The sequence below is a fragment of the Vigna unguiculata genome, chromosome 2 (genome assembly GCF_037176805.1).
Source record: "Vigna unguiculata cultivar grain cowpea cultivar isolate G323 ecotype 2 chromosome 2, ASM3717680v1, whole genome shotgun sequence".
Taxonomy (NCBI): Eukaryota; Viridiplantae; Streptophyta; class Magnoliopsida; order Fabales; family Fabaceae; genus Vigna; species Vigna unguiculata.
The window spans coordinates 32,143,172-32,158,774 of NC_140793.1; the positions used below are offsets into that span (position 1 = coordinate 32,143,172).

Below are 15,603 nucleotides of genomic sequence, written 5' to 3' on the forward strand. Positions count from 1 at the left end.
TTTATACGTGTTTGTATTCTTTGCCATGGCTGCTTCATATTTATAGAATTTTCGATCCGCTCCGCTTCGACAACAATTTTCTTTTCTATTTTTTTAATCGAAGAACAACGGTTTGGGCGTTGAAGAAAAACAACAAGGAAATCAATTTTCTGCTCTTCCTCTTGAAAGTCAAAGCAAACCCTTTCATTTCTACACTTTACATAATATCTACACAATATATAAAATACATTAAATACTTACTACGAAAAGAAAAATAGAAAACTCAATAATCAATTTATATTTTAAGTTCGATATTTTCACATTTTCTTTCGATCGCTATTATAGGTGCCTTATGTGCATTGCATACATATGAAATTTTTCATTAGCACTATTACATAATATATATATATATATATATATATATATATATATATATATATATATATATTGATCGGAAGTATCACTGTTAGTTTATACAAATAATTCAAAAGTTTATCCTAAAATTACATTAAAATATATACTGATTATATTATTATTATACTGTTAATGTCACAATTTTATTAAATAATATTTTGTCTTAATTTTTGTTTTATAAGCGAATGAAACGAAATGATATAATTTAAGAAATAAAAAAAAAGTAAAAGAAAAAAGAAAAACAAGTTGTTACCATTTTCTAATCTCGTGAAATAACGTCAGACCATTATAAAGTCTTTTATTTCTTATTTTCAAACATTACTTACGTACAACATCCTCCCTTTTACGCTAGTAGAAAAGGGTTTGATTTTCTACATAGGTCGAGGGGCTTTAGCCCCATTAATTTTTGCAATTTAATTATATATAATAGAAAATAATTTATGCTTTGAAATTAAATATAATTTTTTTTATAAAATATTTATTTCATTGTTACTATTAATATTATTATTGTTGTGAATATAATAATATATATTGTTTGTACAAGTGCACTATTTTGTTTTATAGTTTTTCATGTTTGTGATCCAGTAGCCACTACAACGTGGTTAAGTCTCTTATTGTGTCACTTGTTACTTAGGCTCTGTTCAAATGCAATATAGAAGCAGAATGAAAAGTGATGAATAAGAAAAAAAGAGATGTTCTTTTTATGGAAAGACAACCATAGAAAAGATGTTAATGGGATTAGTAGATAAATAAATCTCTCTTTTTTGAAGAGATTTGAAGGATAAATGTGACAAATTACCACAATGTCTTTATGAAAAAAAATCATTTTTCAATAAAAAAAAAATGGTTGCATCCAATTTCATTTTTGCATTTATCATTTTATATCCGGTTACATGGTTGAGTATCTAGATACATGTTATTTTGTATCCAGTTACAACTGGTTCAATATCTGGATACATGTTACTTGTATCCAATTACACACCACATTTATAATATTTTTATTTATTATATAATATATGAAAAATTAATTACAATTTATCTAAATATCATTTAATTATATTTTTTTAACACTAAGGACAAATAGGTCATTATATATTTTCATCTATTAAATTAAATATCTTTTACTCACATCAGTCAAATCTTTCACAACCGTTCACAAAAATTATTCTTAAATCCCCTCTACTATCACTCCCAAATCCATACAAAGAAAAAAACAACATAAATATCACTTTCTAATCAACCCAAATCAATTTTCTCCCTCTCTCTCAATTTATCACTCCCACAAAAACGCACCCTTAGTCACAACTTATTGTTCTAGTTCAGTTTAAAAGTATGTGTCGTGAAATTAATAATTTAGAGACATTCTTCATCTATCCCACAGTTTTCTTCCTGGACTCCCAAATTTTACGGTTATCCCTTTTAACCCTACACATTATATATTATATATTAAATAAAAGATTATATACTATCTCTACCTAGTTCCTTGAACATTATTTATCGAAATAATGATATTTTGATCAATACTTTTATTTATTTTTAATTTATTATTTCAATTCTTACATCACATCACTATAAAATAATTAAAATAATAAATTAAAAATTAATAAAAAAGAATAAATTAAAATATCATTAATTTTTTAGTATCACCATTTTCACTCTAACATCATTTATTCCCCAATATCTATACCAAGTAACTTATTCCCCTTCTTTCCCCACTAACATGGCAAAGAATTAAACTAAAAAATAATAATAAAACAGAATTTTGAAATCTCGTGTAATGCTTTAATTGAATTTTGAAATTCGGTAACCAAAACAAATCAAACAAAATCATGTGACCAGAACAAATCAAACAAAATTGGATTTTGAAATCCGATTTATAGATATATTTAACCAGATTCTAAAACCTAGTGCATAAAATCATGACACCAAATTTTAAAATTTAGTATCATGCACAAGATTATCCTTAATCCAATTTCATATTTGATGCACTCATCCAAATTTGAAATCCAGTAAATACTCCAAACGAACCGGATTTCACAATCGGATAAATACATCAATTCCCAAAAGAAATCTAGTACATTTCACCCAAAATGTCAACTCATTCTTATATATCTCATCAAGCGGATTTCTAAATCTTAATTTCTCTGAAATTTAATATCTTAAATACCATTTTAGTAATTGATGACACTGACAATGATTTATTAAAATAAATCAATTTTATAACATTTGATATATATATATATATATATATATATATATATATATATATATATATATATATATAATATTATTTTATAAAATTGATCTCATATATTTGTTTCTGGCTCGTCCATGTAAATGAGCACGCTTGTGACCACGTAGTTCATTTGACTTAAAAAAATTAATAAAGGCCTTCATGTATTACTTAGATAGACACATTATTACAAAAGTAATATTTTATATATTTCTATTTACATGAATTCAAGTATCTGATATTGAAAACAATAACTGACATTTTTATAATTATTTAGTAAATATTTTCATATTTATTACACCTAATCTACGTAAATCTATGTAAGATTGTTATTTTACATCGATTAAATTTTCAATAGAAATAAACAAATTATTTATACACGGGTTAAATGCTAAATCAATGTTATAATGAGAAATTTGGGTTGAATTCTCGTCTGGTTCGAAAAGTCATCTTATCGACTAGAGTGGACATGGAAAAACTATGTTGAATAGAAAAAGAAAAATCTTTAGCCAATGTTTACTCAAGAAAAAAATAATTATTTTGTAAAGTGTTGTTTATCTTCCTAATAATGTTGAATATTTTTTTCATTTTTTCTACTGTTCTATTATTATACACTTGTGATAAGAATGGTTGAAATAGTTTTTGAAGATTTGTAGTTTTTTTTTTTAGATTTGATTATTTAGTTTATGAAGTGTTTTTTTAGTCTTTTGTTTAAAGTAATTAAAGTGACCATCATTAATGTATTTATTTGGATGATTCAAGGTTGAGAAAATATAGTAGATTTTAGAATTTAATTGTTTTTTGTTATGCTATTCTTTAAATTAAGGAGTTCGTGTATATGATTGGGAATAAATGTAAGAAATATATGAGTAGTATTGAATTTGATTCTTTGTTATTGTCAATTTTCTATATTCAAACTAGGAAGGTTACGGTGGTTTCATTTATGGACATAATATGAGAAATTCCATTTGCTAATTGACTTAAGTCATATATTGATGGTGTAATTAGAGGTTGTCGTAATTTAACTTCATATGCTAATATTTTTTTAGAGATAATCAAGATAAATATGTCGATAATTTTTTCAACTTTTTAAGAGGTACAAACTTCTATTATAAGTTTATAGAGATCATATATGTTTTGAAAAATACTTTCAGAAACTTTAGTTGAAACATAATTTTTTTTTTAGTCTATCATGATATATATATATATATATATATATATATATATATATATATATATATATGCGTGTTTGTTTATATGTACACAAGATATATATCAGGATGAATCGACTAAATTTTTAGTTTTATTTTGTTTGAACGCATATGTTGATTTTGGAAGGGTGTTTGATGAAAATTTTTACAAAACTATTTGAGCTTATACGTAATTTTTAATAATTTTTATTATGAGTTTATTACGAAATTTACAGTTTTTAGCTTATATGTAATATTTGATAGTTTTAAATTTTGAATACTTTCTAATTGTAGCATGAAAACATAGCAATAGACATTTTTTTTAAGAAGTCAAAATATATTTATTAACACGAAAATAGTGCAGTTACTAAGAAAGAGATTGGTGTTATTAGTAAATAGACATAATAAATAGACATAATAGAGCTAAAGGAGTGTTTGGCATGGTGATATCAGCAATGTAGAAAACGTGAAATGATAGATGAACCATTTTCTAAACAGAGGCACATGACTTCAAATCCATAGCTCCCTTACAAACTTTTCAAAACATGTGCTGTTGACATTCATGAAACCTAACTCAGCTTCCTTCTATGAAAGTGAAATATTGGTAGATTCTTTTAATTTTGGATCATCAGCCCAATCAGGTGGCTGATCAAAAAAAAATTCAGCCCAATAAGAATATCTATGTATCGTTCAACAATAACACATATTTGAAAATATACTTTTATACTTCATTCTCAGTACATAACATATGTACACATGTTTGATGTAAATATAATTATATTGAAATATTTTATTTTGATAAAATTAAAAATATTCAGACTATAAACGTAATAGAGTAGTTAAACAAAATACGTGACTGTAATAATTACAAAAATATACTCTAACAATTTTGATCATATCATTTTATTTAGTGGAGAATCGAAACTTAATATCTTTAAAAATTAAATATTTTTTTAAATTAGAAATGGATTAAACTTTCGTTATCAATAAAACTGAAGTCTAATATTTTTTTTCTATTTTACATTATTTATTTTTGGTTTTCATACCGAAACTTAATATTAAAGTTTATTTTTCAGTTCATAATCAAAGTTAAAAAGTCGTCTTTTTTTATCTTGTTTGAATATATTTTTGTTGTCGAATTAAAATACAATCTAAAATAATCGGTGTCAAAAAATTTTGTTGCATTAGTAATTTTCTTCTTTTTTTTTAAATAAAAATTTATCATTATTCTCATTTTCGTATTTAATAAGTATAAAAATTTTGTCTCGTTCTTAGACACTCTACCCGCATGTCTCTTTGATATTTAAATATTAATAAAAAGAATCTTTCAAAAAATAAAAAACTACAACCAATAAAATATGATACTATTTATTAAATATTCAATGTGAAAAACATATATTAAATAAAAACATTAAATATACCAAATTATTGTATAAAAGTATAAAATAATGAAATTTGTGCCTTGGAAATAAGTTATGATAAAAAAAATTTAATATAATTATTTTAATTTGAAATGAGTATCAACATAGTAATTCATATCTAATTTAGAATTTTTCAAGACGGAGTATGAAAACGGAGATATGAATACAGTGATTCATATCTAATTTCAAATAATTGGTACTATCCATAAAATGCCTGTACATAATCTATGCTAAAAAAAATTATAAAAGTTTGTAGATAATATCTCCAAAGATTATTCGTACAAAATAAAGGAAGAATAATTCTTTTACAATTCCTATCTTGAACATATTCCCTTTTTACCACTGGCTTTTCCCTTTTCTCTAACTCTTCAAGCAAAACAAATCATCTCATCCTCCTTCATCTTAATTGATATAATAATATATAAAAGTCAAATACGAATGCATTTATTTGTTTCAAAATCGCAATCAATCTAATTCCAAGTTTATCACTGACTATTTTTAATGCAAATTTCAAAGATTGGTACAATTAAAGAAAGTGATAGATAACTTTAAAGTGGTTTCGTGAAGTTCCGAAGGGGATGAAAAGGCTAAACTTGTATAGGTAGCAAAAACAAGAACTCTATTCACATTGGAAATCACTAAAGAGAAATTGCTTACAGAAATTCAGAAAATTTTCTTAAACTGTCGTAGTCTCAATATAAAATGGCTTCGTTTTCCTGTGTTTCACGCATTCAGATTGATGACTTCCTTGGTTTGAAAACCAGGGATGGCCAAACAACAATGATGAAATTATGCACATCACATATTTTGAGAAGACCTGAAATAAATCAGACATAACATATTTTTCTTTATAAATTACAATTAATTAAGCAACAAACTTGAAAACTTAGGGCCACATCTCAAATATTCCTATATTTAATCTTTTGGAAATATTAGTATAAAATTAAAAATAACAAGTTTTTATCGTATTCTCACCCTACTTCTACATGTCAATGCTTTTTAAAGTTACCTTTACAAGTAAATGAGTGAAAACCTAGCTCCAATTCTTTGTTTTAACATGTAAAATAAACAACTCCTACAAAAGTTTTCGTCTTTTATTTACTTTTTTTAAAAGTTGTCATTTTGTTTATAAGATTTGAAGACCTTTCATTTCAACCGACCAATTTAATTGATTGTTGTATCTTGAAAAAGAATGCATATTATTTTATTTTTGTCGTATGTGATGAAGACGTTTATCTAAAGACAACATTGTGTAAATTTCAATCAGACTTTTTCTAATCCCTTCAAAATTAATAACCAATAATATGTAAGTAGTATTTTATAAATAACCATTGAAAACAAAATTGTTTTCTATTTTATTTTTCTTATTAATAGGTTGCAAGATACTCCCACACTCCTATACTTTACGGTTCTCTTTCCTCTATACTCAATAAGAATTCTATCGTAATATTTATAAAGAAGATTAATATAACAAGAAAAATATAAAGTTTTACCGCACATCTTTCTACCATCAAAACTTATAAACATAACATTCATCATATAAAATAAGGCTATATTTTTTTAAAGTTTCACAAAAATAATAATTTTTAAGTTTATATATATATATATATATATATATATATATATATATATATATATATATATATATATATATATATATTCTACATCCATCATAATTTAGGGTCATATTTTTTTTTCTAATTGATTTTCTACCTGCTTCAAATAATTCATGTGTATGATTTATTAAATATATAATAATATTTGGAGAAGTCATCAATATATTTTGACTCATTATTACAATTCTATACATCACTGTATATGAATTAGGTTTTTTTTTTCATGTTTCTTTCCTCACGGTATAGAGACTTGTTGATATTATTTCATAATCTCACAATTAATGTTCAGAAAGTAAAAGAGTGATTATGTATAAACAACTTCATACATCAACATTTATCATAATTTTTCTATACTATATCACCTATCATTGTTATATTTCCCTCTTTACCTCTATAGGTGTTAAATAGTCTATTTTTCCAAAGCATAAAACATATATGACACTTTTGGTAAACATGGACGAACTCAAGGATCATAAACAATGGGGATCAAACACAATTCGTTTTTCCTCCCAATGGCCATTCCAAAGCGTTCAACCGTGTCTACAGTCTCAGGTGTTATGCCATTTGGAAGTTCCCAGTTGAAATGATAAAGTAATCGAGCCAGTGGAAGCATGATACCTGCTAAACCAAACGAGATTCCAGGGCATATTCTTCTTCCTGCTCCAAATGGCAGATACTCAAAGTTATTCCCTTTGAAATCGATAGAACTTCCCTCAAACCTTTCTGGCACAAACATCTCTGCATCACTCCAGTATTTGGGATCCCTGCAAATTGCCCATACGTTTATCATGACCTTAGTTTTCACAGGTATTTCATATCCATCGATGATGGTTCGTTCAGAGCATTCTCTGGGGATCAACAATGGAGTAGGTGGGTGTAGCCTCAATGTCTCTTTCACCACCAACTTCAAATAAGTAAGTTGCTCTAGATCCCTTTCATGGATTATTTTCTTCCCTCTTAAGGCTTCTCTTAACTCAGCTTGTGCTTTCTTCATCACTCTTGGGCTTCGCATCATTTCTGTCATTGCCCACTCTATTGTTGATGCCGAAGTATCAACGCCGCCAGCAAATACGTCCTAGTCAAACAATATAAACATTTACATATATATAATTTTGGTAATAAAATTGTATTACTTTCGGGAGAAGAAACAAAGACTAAGATGGAGTCTTTAAAAATGATGTTATAAAAGACTGAGACAACGTAATTTTGAGAAGTTTTGACTGTTTTATATATACCCGTCAACTTTTTAGTGCTGAGATTTTATTGTATCCTTCTCTTCTTTCTCCATTACGTTTGTTTTACTTGTTACATTAATCATTTGCTGTGTCTTTTCCTTTTGAATATTATATATATTTATAGCTGACTCACCTCAACATTTTAGTTGGTTAAATGAGTTGACCAAAAGGAATCAATTCAATTCTTCAATATAATCAAAATTTAATATATGAACATTTAATTTCCCACTCTTTTTTCAATGATCAGACATATATGCTCTTTGTAAAACAAACCCCACCTGATCGACTAGGTTCAAACTTTGTTTACTGCAGACAATAATTTCTTTTTTTTCTGTAATTGAATATTGAATTGGCGAAGAAGAAACGCATACATATCTTCAATTACTTTCGTACTAGTATACTCTTATGCATTTTTTTTTTCAATTACTTAACCGGTTCATGTTCGTACGTAACTTGGTAAGAAAAAAAAGCCATTGAAGGCAGTTATATATATATATTTCAACATGTTAGAAAAAGGTGTTAAATCTTTTTTGTTACGCAAGTAGTTTTGTGCGTAATTTTGTAACGTTGGAAGCCAAGAAAAAACAAAGAAAGCACATGCATATGCATATATGCAAAGGAGATTTAAAAGACAAGTATTTGTCGGGATTTACTAACCAATATCAAAGCTTTGACGTTCCTAGTGGTGATTTTGATGTCGAGAGCAGCGTCGGCTTCTTGGAATCCGAGAAGAACATCAACAAGATCTTCGTCCTTTATTTGAGTTCTCCCTTCTTTCGCTATTCTTTGCTTTTCTTGATGCTCTTTGACAATATTTTCCAAGACCCTGTCAACCTGATTCAGCAGCTTCTCTAGTTTGGCCTTCTTCCCAGTTATGAAATGTATGGATTTCATCGAAGGGAACAAATCAGCAAGGTCAAATCCTCCGACCGATCCTATTACTTTCTTAATCAAAAACATAAATTCATCCTGGTCCTTTGATTTGTTACCAAATGCTGCCCTGGAAACAGTCGTGCTTACCAACGAGAAAATTCTGCCAGTAACATTCACCGGTGAACCTGCTGATGTTCGAATCGAGTCTATAAACTTTGCCGTCTCGTCTTCTCTAATAAAAGAGAAAGACTGAACTCTCTTGGTACTTAGAAGTTCAGAGACAAATATTTTCCTCATTTGTCTCCAGTAATCACCGTATGGAGCAAAAACAACATCTATTCCCCCGTACGACAAAATTTGTCCGGAAATAAACTGAGGCCTCTGCACAAAAGCGACATCATGTGTTTTGGTTATTTCCTTGGCCATCTCCGGGGATGATGCAACAACTGCAGAAATCTCACCAAGTTGGAGGTGCATGAGAGGTCCATATTTATGAGAAAGTTTTTGGAGAGCATGGTGTGGAAGTGAACCTGCTACTGCTAGTTGATGGAGGTTCCCTATGATGGGTAACCTCTTTGGGCCTGGGGGAAGCTTGAGAGAGATATGAGATTTATGCTTGTAATGTTTTGCAAGCCAATGCAATAGAAAGAATAGGGAGAAGGCAATAACCAAGATGCAGGTTTGAGCTTCCATGGTTTTGTACAGTCAGCTCTCAAGTGTTTATATTGTTTCCCTAGCGCTACCTGCTCCTATTTATAGAATCTTCAATCCTCAAGGACAACAATGGATCCTTTTATTTAATCTCAAATCCATAACTCTTATGACTTATCCTTTTTTGAATGGATCCTTTTATTCTACATGTTTTTTCTATTTAATGCATTCAAAATATAAAATGTGTTGAATGTTTACTTTTAATATTCTTCTACATATTTATATTTTTAGTATAGACTATATTTTTTTTAATGACAATTTGGTTTAAATTTAATATAACTTATTTAATATTTAACTATTCATGTTTGATATACTCATATACATATATATATATATATATATATATATATATATATATATATATATATATATATGTTTGTGTGTGTGTGTGTTTTTGATCTTGTCTATTATTAATTATGAGATAATTAAAGTAGTATAGTATAATATGTCTTGATTAAGTTCGTTACACATTATATGCAAAATTATTTCTTTTTTATTATAAGTATTAAAAGATGGCAATGCGGGTTAATTGGTTTCACTTTGATCAATTTGACGATTGATTTGTAAAAATTGGGTCAGGTTGCCTTTCCTGCAATAGAATTGCGAATTACTGTTTTTTTTTCTTGTCCTACATAACGATTAGCTATGAGGTATGCTAACTCTCGCATAAACAAAATTTTAAAAGAAATTTTATATAGTGTTGTGATAATAATAATAATAATCTTGTTTTGATGTTCCTATCTTTATTGTATTGTAGTAGTCTACCTCACAACAAAAAACCAAGTAAGCATACACATCAAATGAATATATCAAAATTAAATCTTTCTTGAACAAGAAAATATAAAATAAATCAATACTAAATGAAGAGAATTAACTTAAGGATTCACTATTATAGTTTATAAGTTATTTTAGTGTTTCTCATGTCTAACATTCACAAAAGGAATTTAATAATAAGTTTAAAACTTAACTCGTCATATAAATTAAAAAATGTATTTCATAATTTATATTTACTAAAAATTGTCAAACATATAAGTAAACATATATTATCATGTTCTTAAAGTAAAAAAAAGAAGTGTACTTCATATTTAGTATTTGTCAGAAATGGAAGACATGAAGTTAAAAAATAACCTATACAATATTTACGAAATTAGAAAACGTGTTTCGTATTTTGTCGTTCCGTTAATATAGGTTATGACGATGTCATTCTCATAACGTTGAAAGTAAACAAGTACGTTGATTTAAAAAACAATAAATACGACGAAAAAGAAAAGAAGTTCATTCACTAAAAAAGTATATTTTATAAATTTCGAGTGTATGATTTTTAATAAATATCAAGCATGTGGTACATTTCAAATTTAAATTTATATTTGTCTTTTCTAAAGAAATATGCGACTAGAAACATTGATTATTCTAAGTTTTTTTTCTTCTTTTCATTTATTAGATTGTACGAAATCCTACCTTACACTAATACGATGTCGTAAAAGGATAAGGTTTGAATCTCTTCAAATTGATAATTTTCACACCATAAAGAGAGGATGCAGTTCTTAGGCCAATTGAGTTCATACTTTATTATTTTCGCTTTCATGTTTGAAAATTCATATAAGGAATAAAATTATCTTATAATGTATAAATAGAAGCAAACGTTATTTTATTCTAATTTTATAAAATTGAGTTAAAATTAAATTTTTTTATTTTAATAGAATATTAGTGTCATAAAATTTTATCATTACTAAATTATTTTAAATGATTATGTCTACTACTACGATAATGTGTAGGCGTTTCTACATGAAAGTTCTTATTTTCCCAGATGTATGCAATACGGCTTTTGTTGTATAATAAAAATCAGCATACTTTGCATGTCGTTTTTAGAGTCTATATTAATCACGAACGAGTTTCTTACTTTATTGTTCTATCAAATCATCAATGTCGGCTATGACAATACCATTCTAGAAGCATAATGTAATTTGCAAAGTATGTTGCTTCTTTCTATCAAAAAAAGTTTATGTTGATTTCAGACCGAGTAAACACTAGCATATTTTTGGAAAACAAGAACTTTCTAATATCATGATATTTAAATTATATTTTAATTAATTTAAATTTATTTGTTCAAAAATATTGATATTTTTAATTAATTGTAATATTTTCCATAGATTCATATCGTTGAAATATGATGTTTTTATTTATTTATTTTTATATAAATTCAACTTTAGGATTTTAGACATGTATCTTGTCTGTTATAAATAAATCAATAAAATATTAACGGTATAAGTTTAAAATATTATATTTTTTCCATCTCATTTATCTAAGTTGGGACGAAGAGTTCTAGTCATCTCTATCCATGATTTTTATATGTCATTTTTATCGTTGTCATCATATATCTTTTCGCCTAGTTAGGATTAGGTGCGTCTCAAGGAGTTTAATCTATCTCTAGTAGTCGTTGACTCATAAATATATTTAAAATGTTGTCACTCATCGTCTATTGTTGGCTCTCACATTAGGCGTGTGTCTTCCATGTGTCACTTTCTCGATGTCAAAATTACACCAGACCACGATTGTTCGTTTTGTTGGCAGCTCCTGGACTTGTTTTTGTCCTTGTCCTCAGTGGTAATAGCTCTCATGTAGGGTTATTCCTTCAAGGCTAGTTTTTTTTTCCTCTTCTCTTCCGTGGTCTTATTGATGAAGTAGATTCTTAAAGTTCATTTAGAAGATAAGTGATACACTCAAGTTTATGATTTCAACTTCTGTGATATTTTTCCTCTTGTAGCTAAGATCAATATTGTTTATTTTTTTCTTGCTACGATTGTCATTCGACAATGGTCTCTTTATCATCTGAACATTAAAAATGCCTTTTTTTTTTGCCGATCTACAGAAAGAGATTTACCTGGAGCAACCTACTAGATTTGTTGTTTGGAGGAGTCTGGTTGGTTTGTAAATCATATCGTTATATCTATGATTTTTCAAACATAGTTTAAGTCATATAGTGTAGATTTTTATATTGAAACAAAGTGAAATAGATATTTCAATTTTTTATTATTCTAATTATCTTGACAAGTATGTTTATTTTATGGTTTATGTTAAAGGTATTGTTATTACAAATTGAAATATTGTGGAACCTTGGAGATAACCTTGTATTTTAGAAAAGTAAAAGATAAAGTATTCATGTTTGACCTAATGCAAAAATTTAAACATGATCAATGACTCTAATTATATGTGAACTTGTGCGGATTAAATAACTCTTTAAAAGTTAAAATTTTGTAAAAATAAATATACCAAATTGTTTTGGCAATCAAACAACTCTTTATACTACCTTCAATTCGGTATTTTATAAAAAAACAAAACATATAGATATGTAAGAAAGAAATTATTGTTCAAATATCTTATTAATGGATTTGCTAGCTCTAATTACCGACTCTCAAACATTCTAACTGAATTTTTAACAGTACTTAAATTCTTTTTATATGTTGTAAATTTGGTACATATGATCTATGTGCTTCAATTTGTGAAGAAATATTGGAATGTAATGTTTTTTTTTTTATTCTTATATGTAAACCCAACTTTAGAGTAAGTGTATTGACTATTATTCTATAAATTCATCGATAAAAGTCTGTAAGTCGAATAAAATGTATTTTCTCATCTCATTTATCTAAGCCATGTTAAACACGAGACTCCTCGGTCCAACTTCTTACTCAAATTTTTAAGGTTCCATAATATAATTAATCTATATATTTTAATTTGTTTTTATTATTATTCTTTTCACAGCTCCATTGGTTGTTAAGAATCATAGTAAGTACTGATGAAGTCCACTTATTATGTTTGGTTGTTCTTTCTGGACCAAACTCGAATATGTCCAAACGATTCTGCTTTTATTTTTATTCTTTTTTGACATTCCAAATGAGCCCGTAGCTTTCGTTGTGGACTATAACATCAAATATATTGCATATTAAGATTTTAGAAAAGGACTTCTTATTCAAATTCTAATTGAAATGCTTTTGGATGAATTTTTTAAGAAATACGTCAAGAGGAAAGGATAATAAAATAATTTATGAAATAAAATTGATTTATACAGAAATTAAAAATTAAAAATTAAAAACTATACAAAGGAACATATTAGCTTATTTGTAAACTAATTTTAATATATAAAAATATTTGTATTTTTCTCTCCTAAAATTACATTAGAAAAAATTATCTACATGTATATGAATTAAAATTTTTGAACTAACTAGCTTCATTTTCTTTTATTTTGTTATAAGGATATATTTTCTAATTTGTCTATCAAAATAGTATAAGTTATTTTTATAGATCATTGAATTCAACGTAAACTTTACTTGTTCGATACCGTTTTTATCTGTTAAATTTTTTGTAGAATTATATATGTTAAAAATAGAGCTAGTTACCTTAAAGAAATAAAGTTAATTAGTTGTATATTAAATATAAGTTCGAATTAGTTGTAACCAACAACTATTTTGTTTTTATATAAAAAGTTATTAAAACTCCCTTTCTTGCCTTTGTTTCTATTCATGTATAGTTCTAATCCTCTCTCTGTATGACCATAGTTTTTCATTTTCTATTCTCTTTACTCTCAGTTTTGTTCATATATTTCAATAAACTAATATTAATTATTTTTGTAATTAAGACTTTTCTAAGTAATATTTATGAATATATTTTTATAATTATTTATTAAATGAAAATGAAAATTTTCATAAAAAAATTAATTTTTTAATAAAATAAAAAATAACCACATTTTGGAAGGAATTGGCTAGAATTAGAATGTTATTTTGTTTGAAGCTATTGTTACTTGGTAAGGTGAACGATGCTATTCAAATCTATACAGAACGTGGGTCTACGAAATTAACTTTTGATTTTTCATTTTTTAAATTTATCATAAACAGTTTTTGAAATTTTCATAAAAGTTTTTAATTAATTTATTAAAAAATAAAACTTTTAAATAATGTCAAATTAGGTATTACAATGAACTTTATCATCTCACGGATTTCAAAACTCATTAATCATTTATTAATATTATCACATAAAAATTTATTAAAAAACTAAAATAAAATAAACAAATATAACGGACGAGAAACCACGTCATACTCAAGATAAAAATTACAAATATAAACAAATTATACCTATTATAAAAAATATATAAATAAATACATTAAGATAAAATATTAAAACACTTATATTTTATATTGTTATTTATGAACAAGGATTAAATTAACTAATTTATCCACACGATAATTTTCTTCAAAATAAAATGAAAAACTATAAACTATATATACTTATAAAAATACAAATACTAATGTCATTATCCTCTAAAATTCTAAAGAAACCCAAAAAAATCATAACATTAAAAATAAGTACTCTAATAAAAGTTTTTGAAAATCTTTACTCTAAACATACTCCAATATATAAATATACAAATGATCTCATAGATTTAACATGAATAGAATTTGGATATTAAAAAGCTGATACATTTATTTATTTATTAATCCAAGATGACTTTAAGCCCGGTTGATTCTTCAAAAGGAGTTGGATTCTGGAAACGAGGTTATTCTACCATAAATATTACCCATCTAATGTAAATAAACCATTTATACTGTATACTAAAAAGTCAGGTGTCAAAACGTCACCTAACGTTACGACCACGTCATAAAAAAAAAAAAACAATCACGTCATGGAGTTTTTATTCCATTGTGTGAATGGTGCTATTTACCAAGTCCAGTCAATTATTGTTGATCTCATAATGCACTATCTTTCTTTATTCACTCACTAATCCAAACTAAAGAGAAGATAATATATTTAACCAGAAAATATCAAAATTAAAGTTACAGCCACTTTTCTTGAAGCAGAAAAGCCACTTTTTTCTTCATTCGAAAAAATAACTAGACTTTACAACGAAAATAAATTTAGACAATAAAAAAAAATAATGAA

At 26.4% G+C, this 15,603-nt stretch overlaps 1 protein-coding gene across 1 annotated transcript; it reads right to left on the minus strand.

Annotated features, from left to right (window-relative positions):
• Window positions 1-7,137: 7,137 nt before the first annotated feature.
• Window positions 7,138-9,700, minus strand: LOC114172982 (cytochrome P450 71D8-like). The gene is made up of 2 exons (XM_028057160.2): window positions 8,746-9,700; window positions 7,138-7,928 (listed from the first exon to the last, which is right to left on the minus strand). Exons 1-2 carry the CDS (start codon window positions 9,652-9,654, stop codon window positions 7,317-7,319), a joined length of 1,521 nt encoding a protein of 506 aa, XP_027912961.1. The 5' UTR covers window positions 9,655-9,700; the 3' UTR covers window positions 7,138-7,316.
• Window positions 9,701-15,603: the final 5,903 nt, after the last annotated feature.

What these genes read in the sequence shown, in the direction of transcription:
- LOC114172982 (XM_028057160.2), bottom strand. Translation starts at nt 9,654, where the DNA reads ATGGAAGCTCAAACCTGCATCTTGGTTATTGCCTTCTCCCTATTCTTT. An exon ending in ACGTCAAAGCTTTGATATTG is followed by an intron (nt 7,929 to 8,745) that starts GTTAGTAAATCC and finishes TTGTTTGACTAG; the next exon opens with GACGTATTTGCTGGCGGCGT.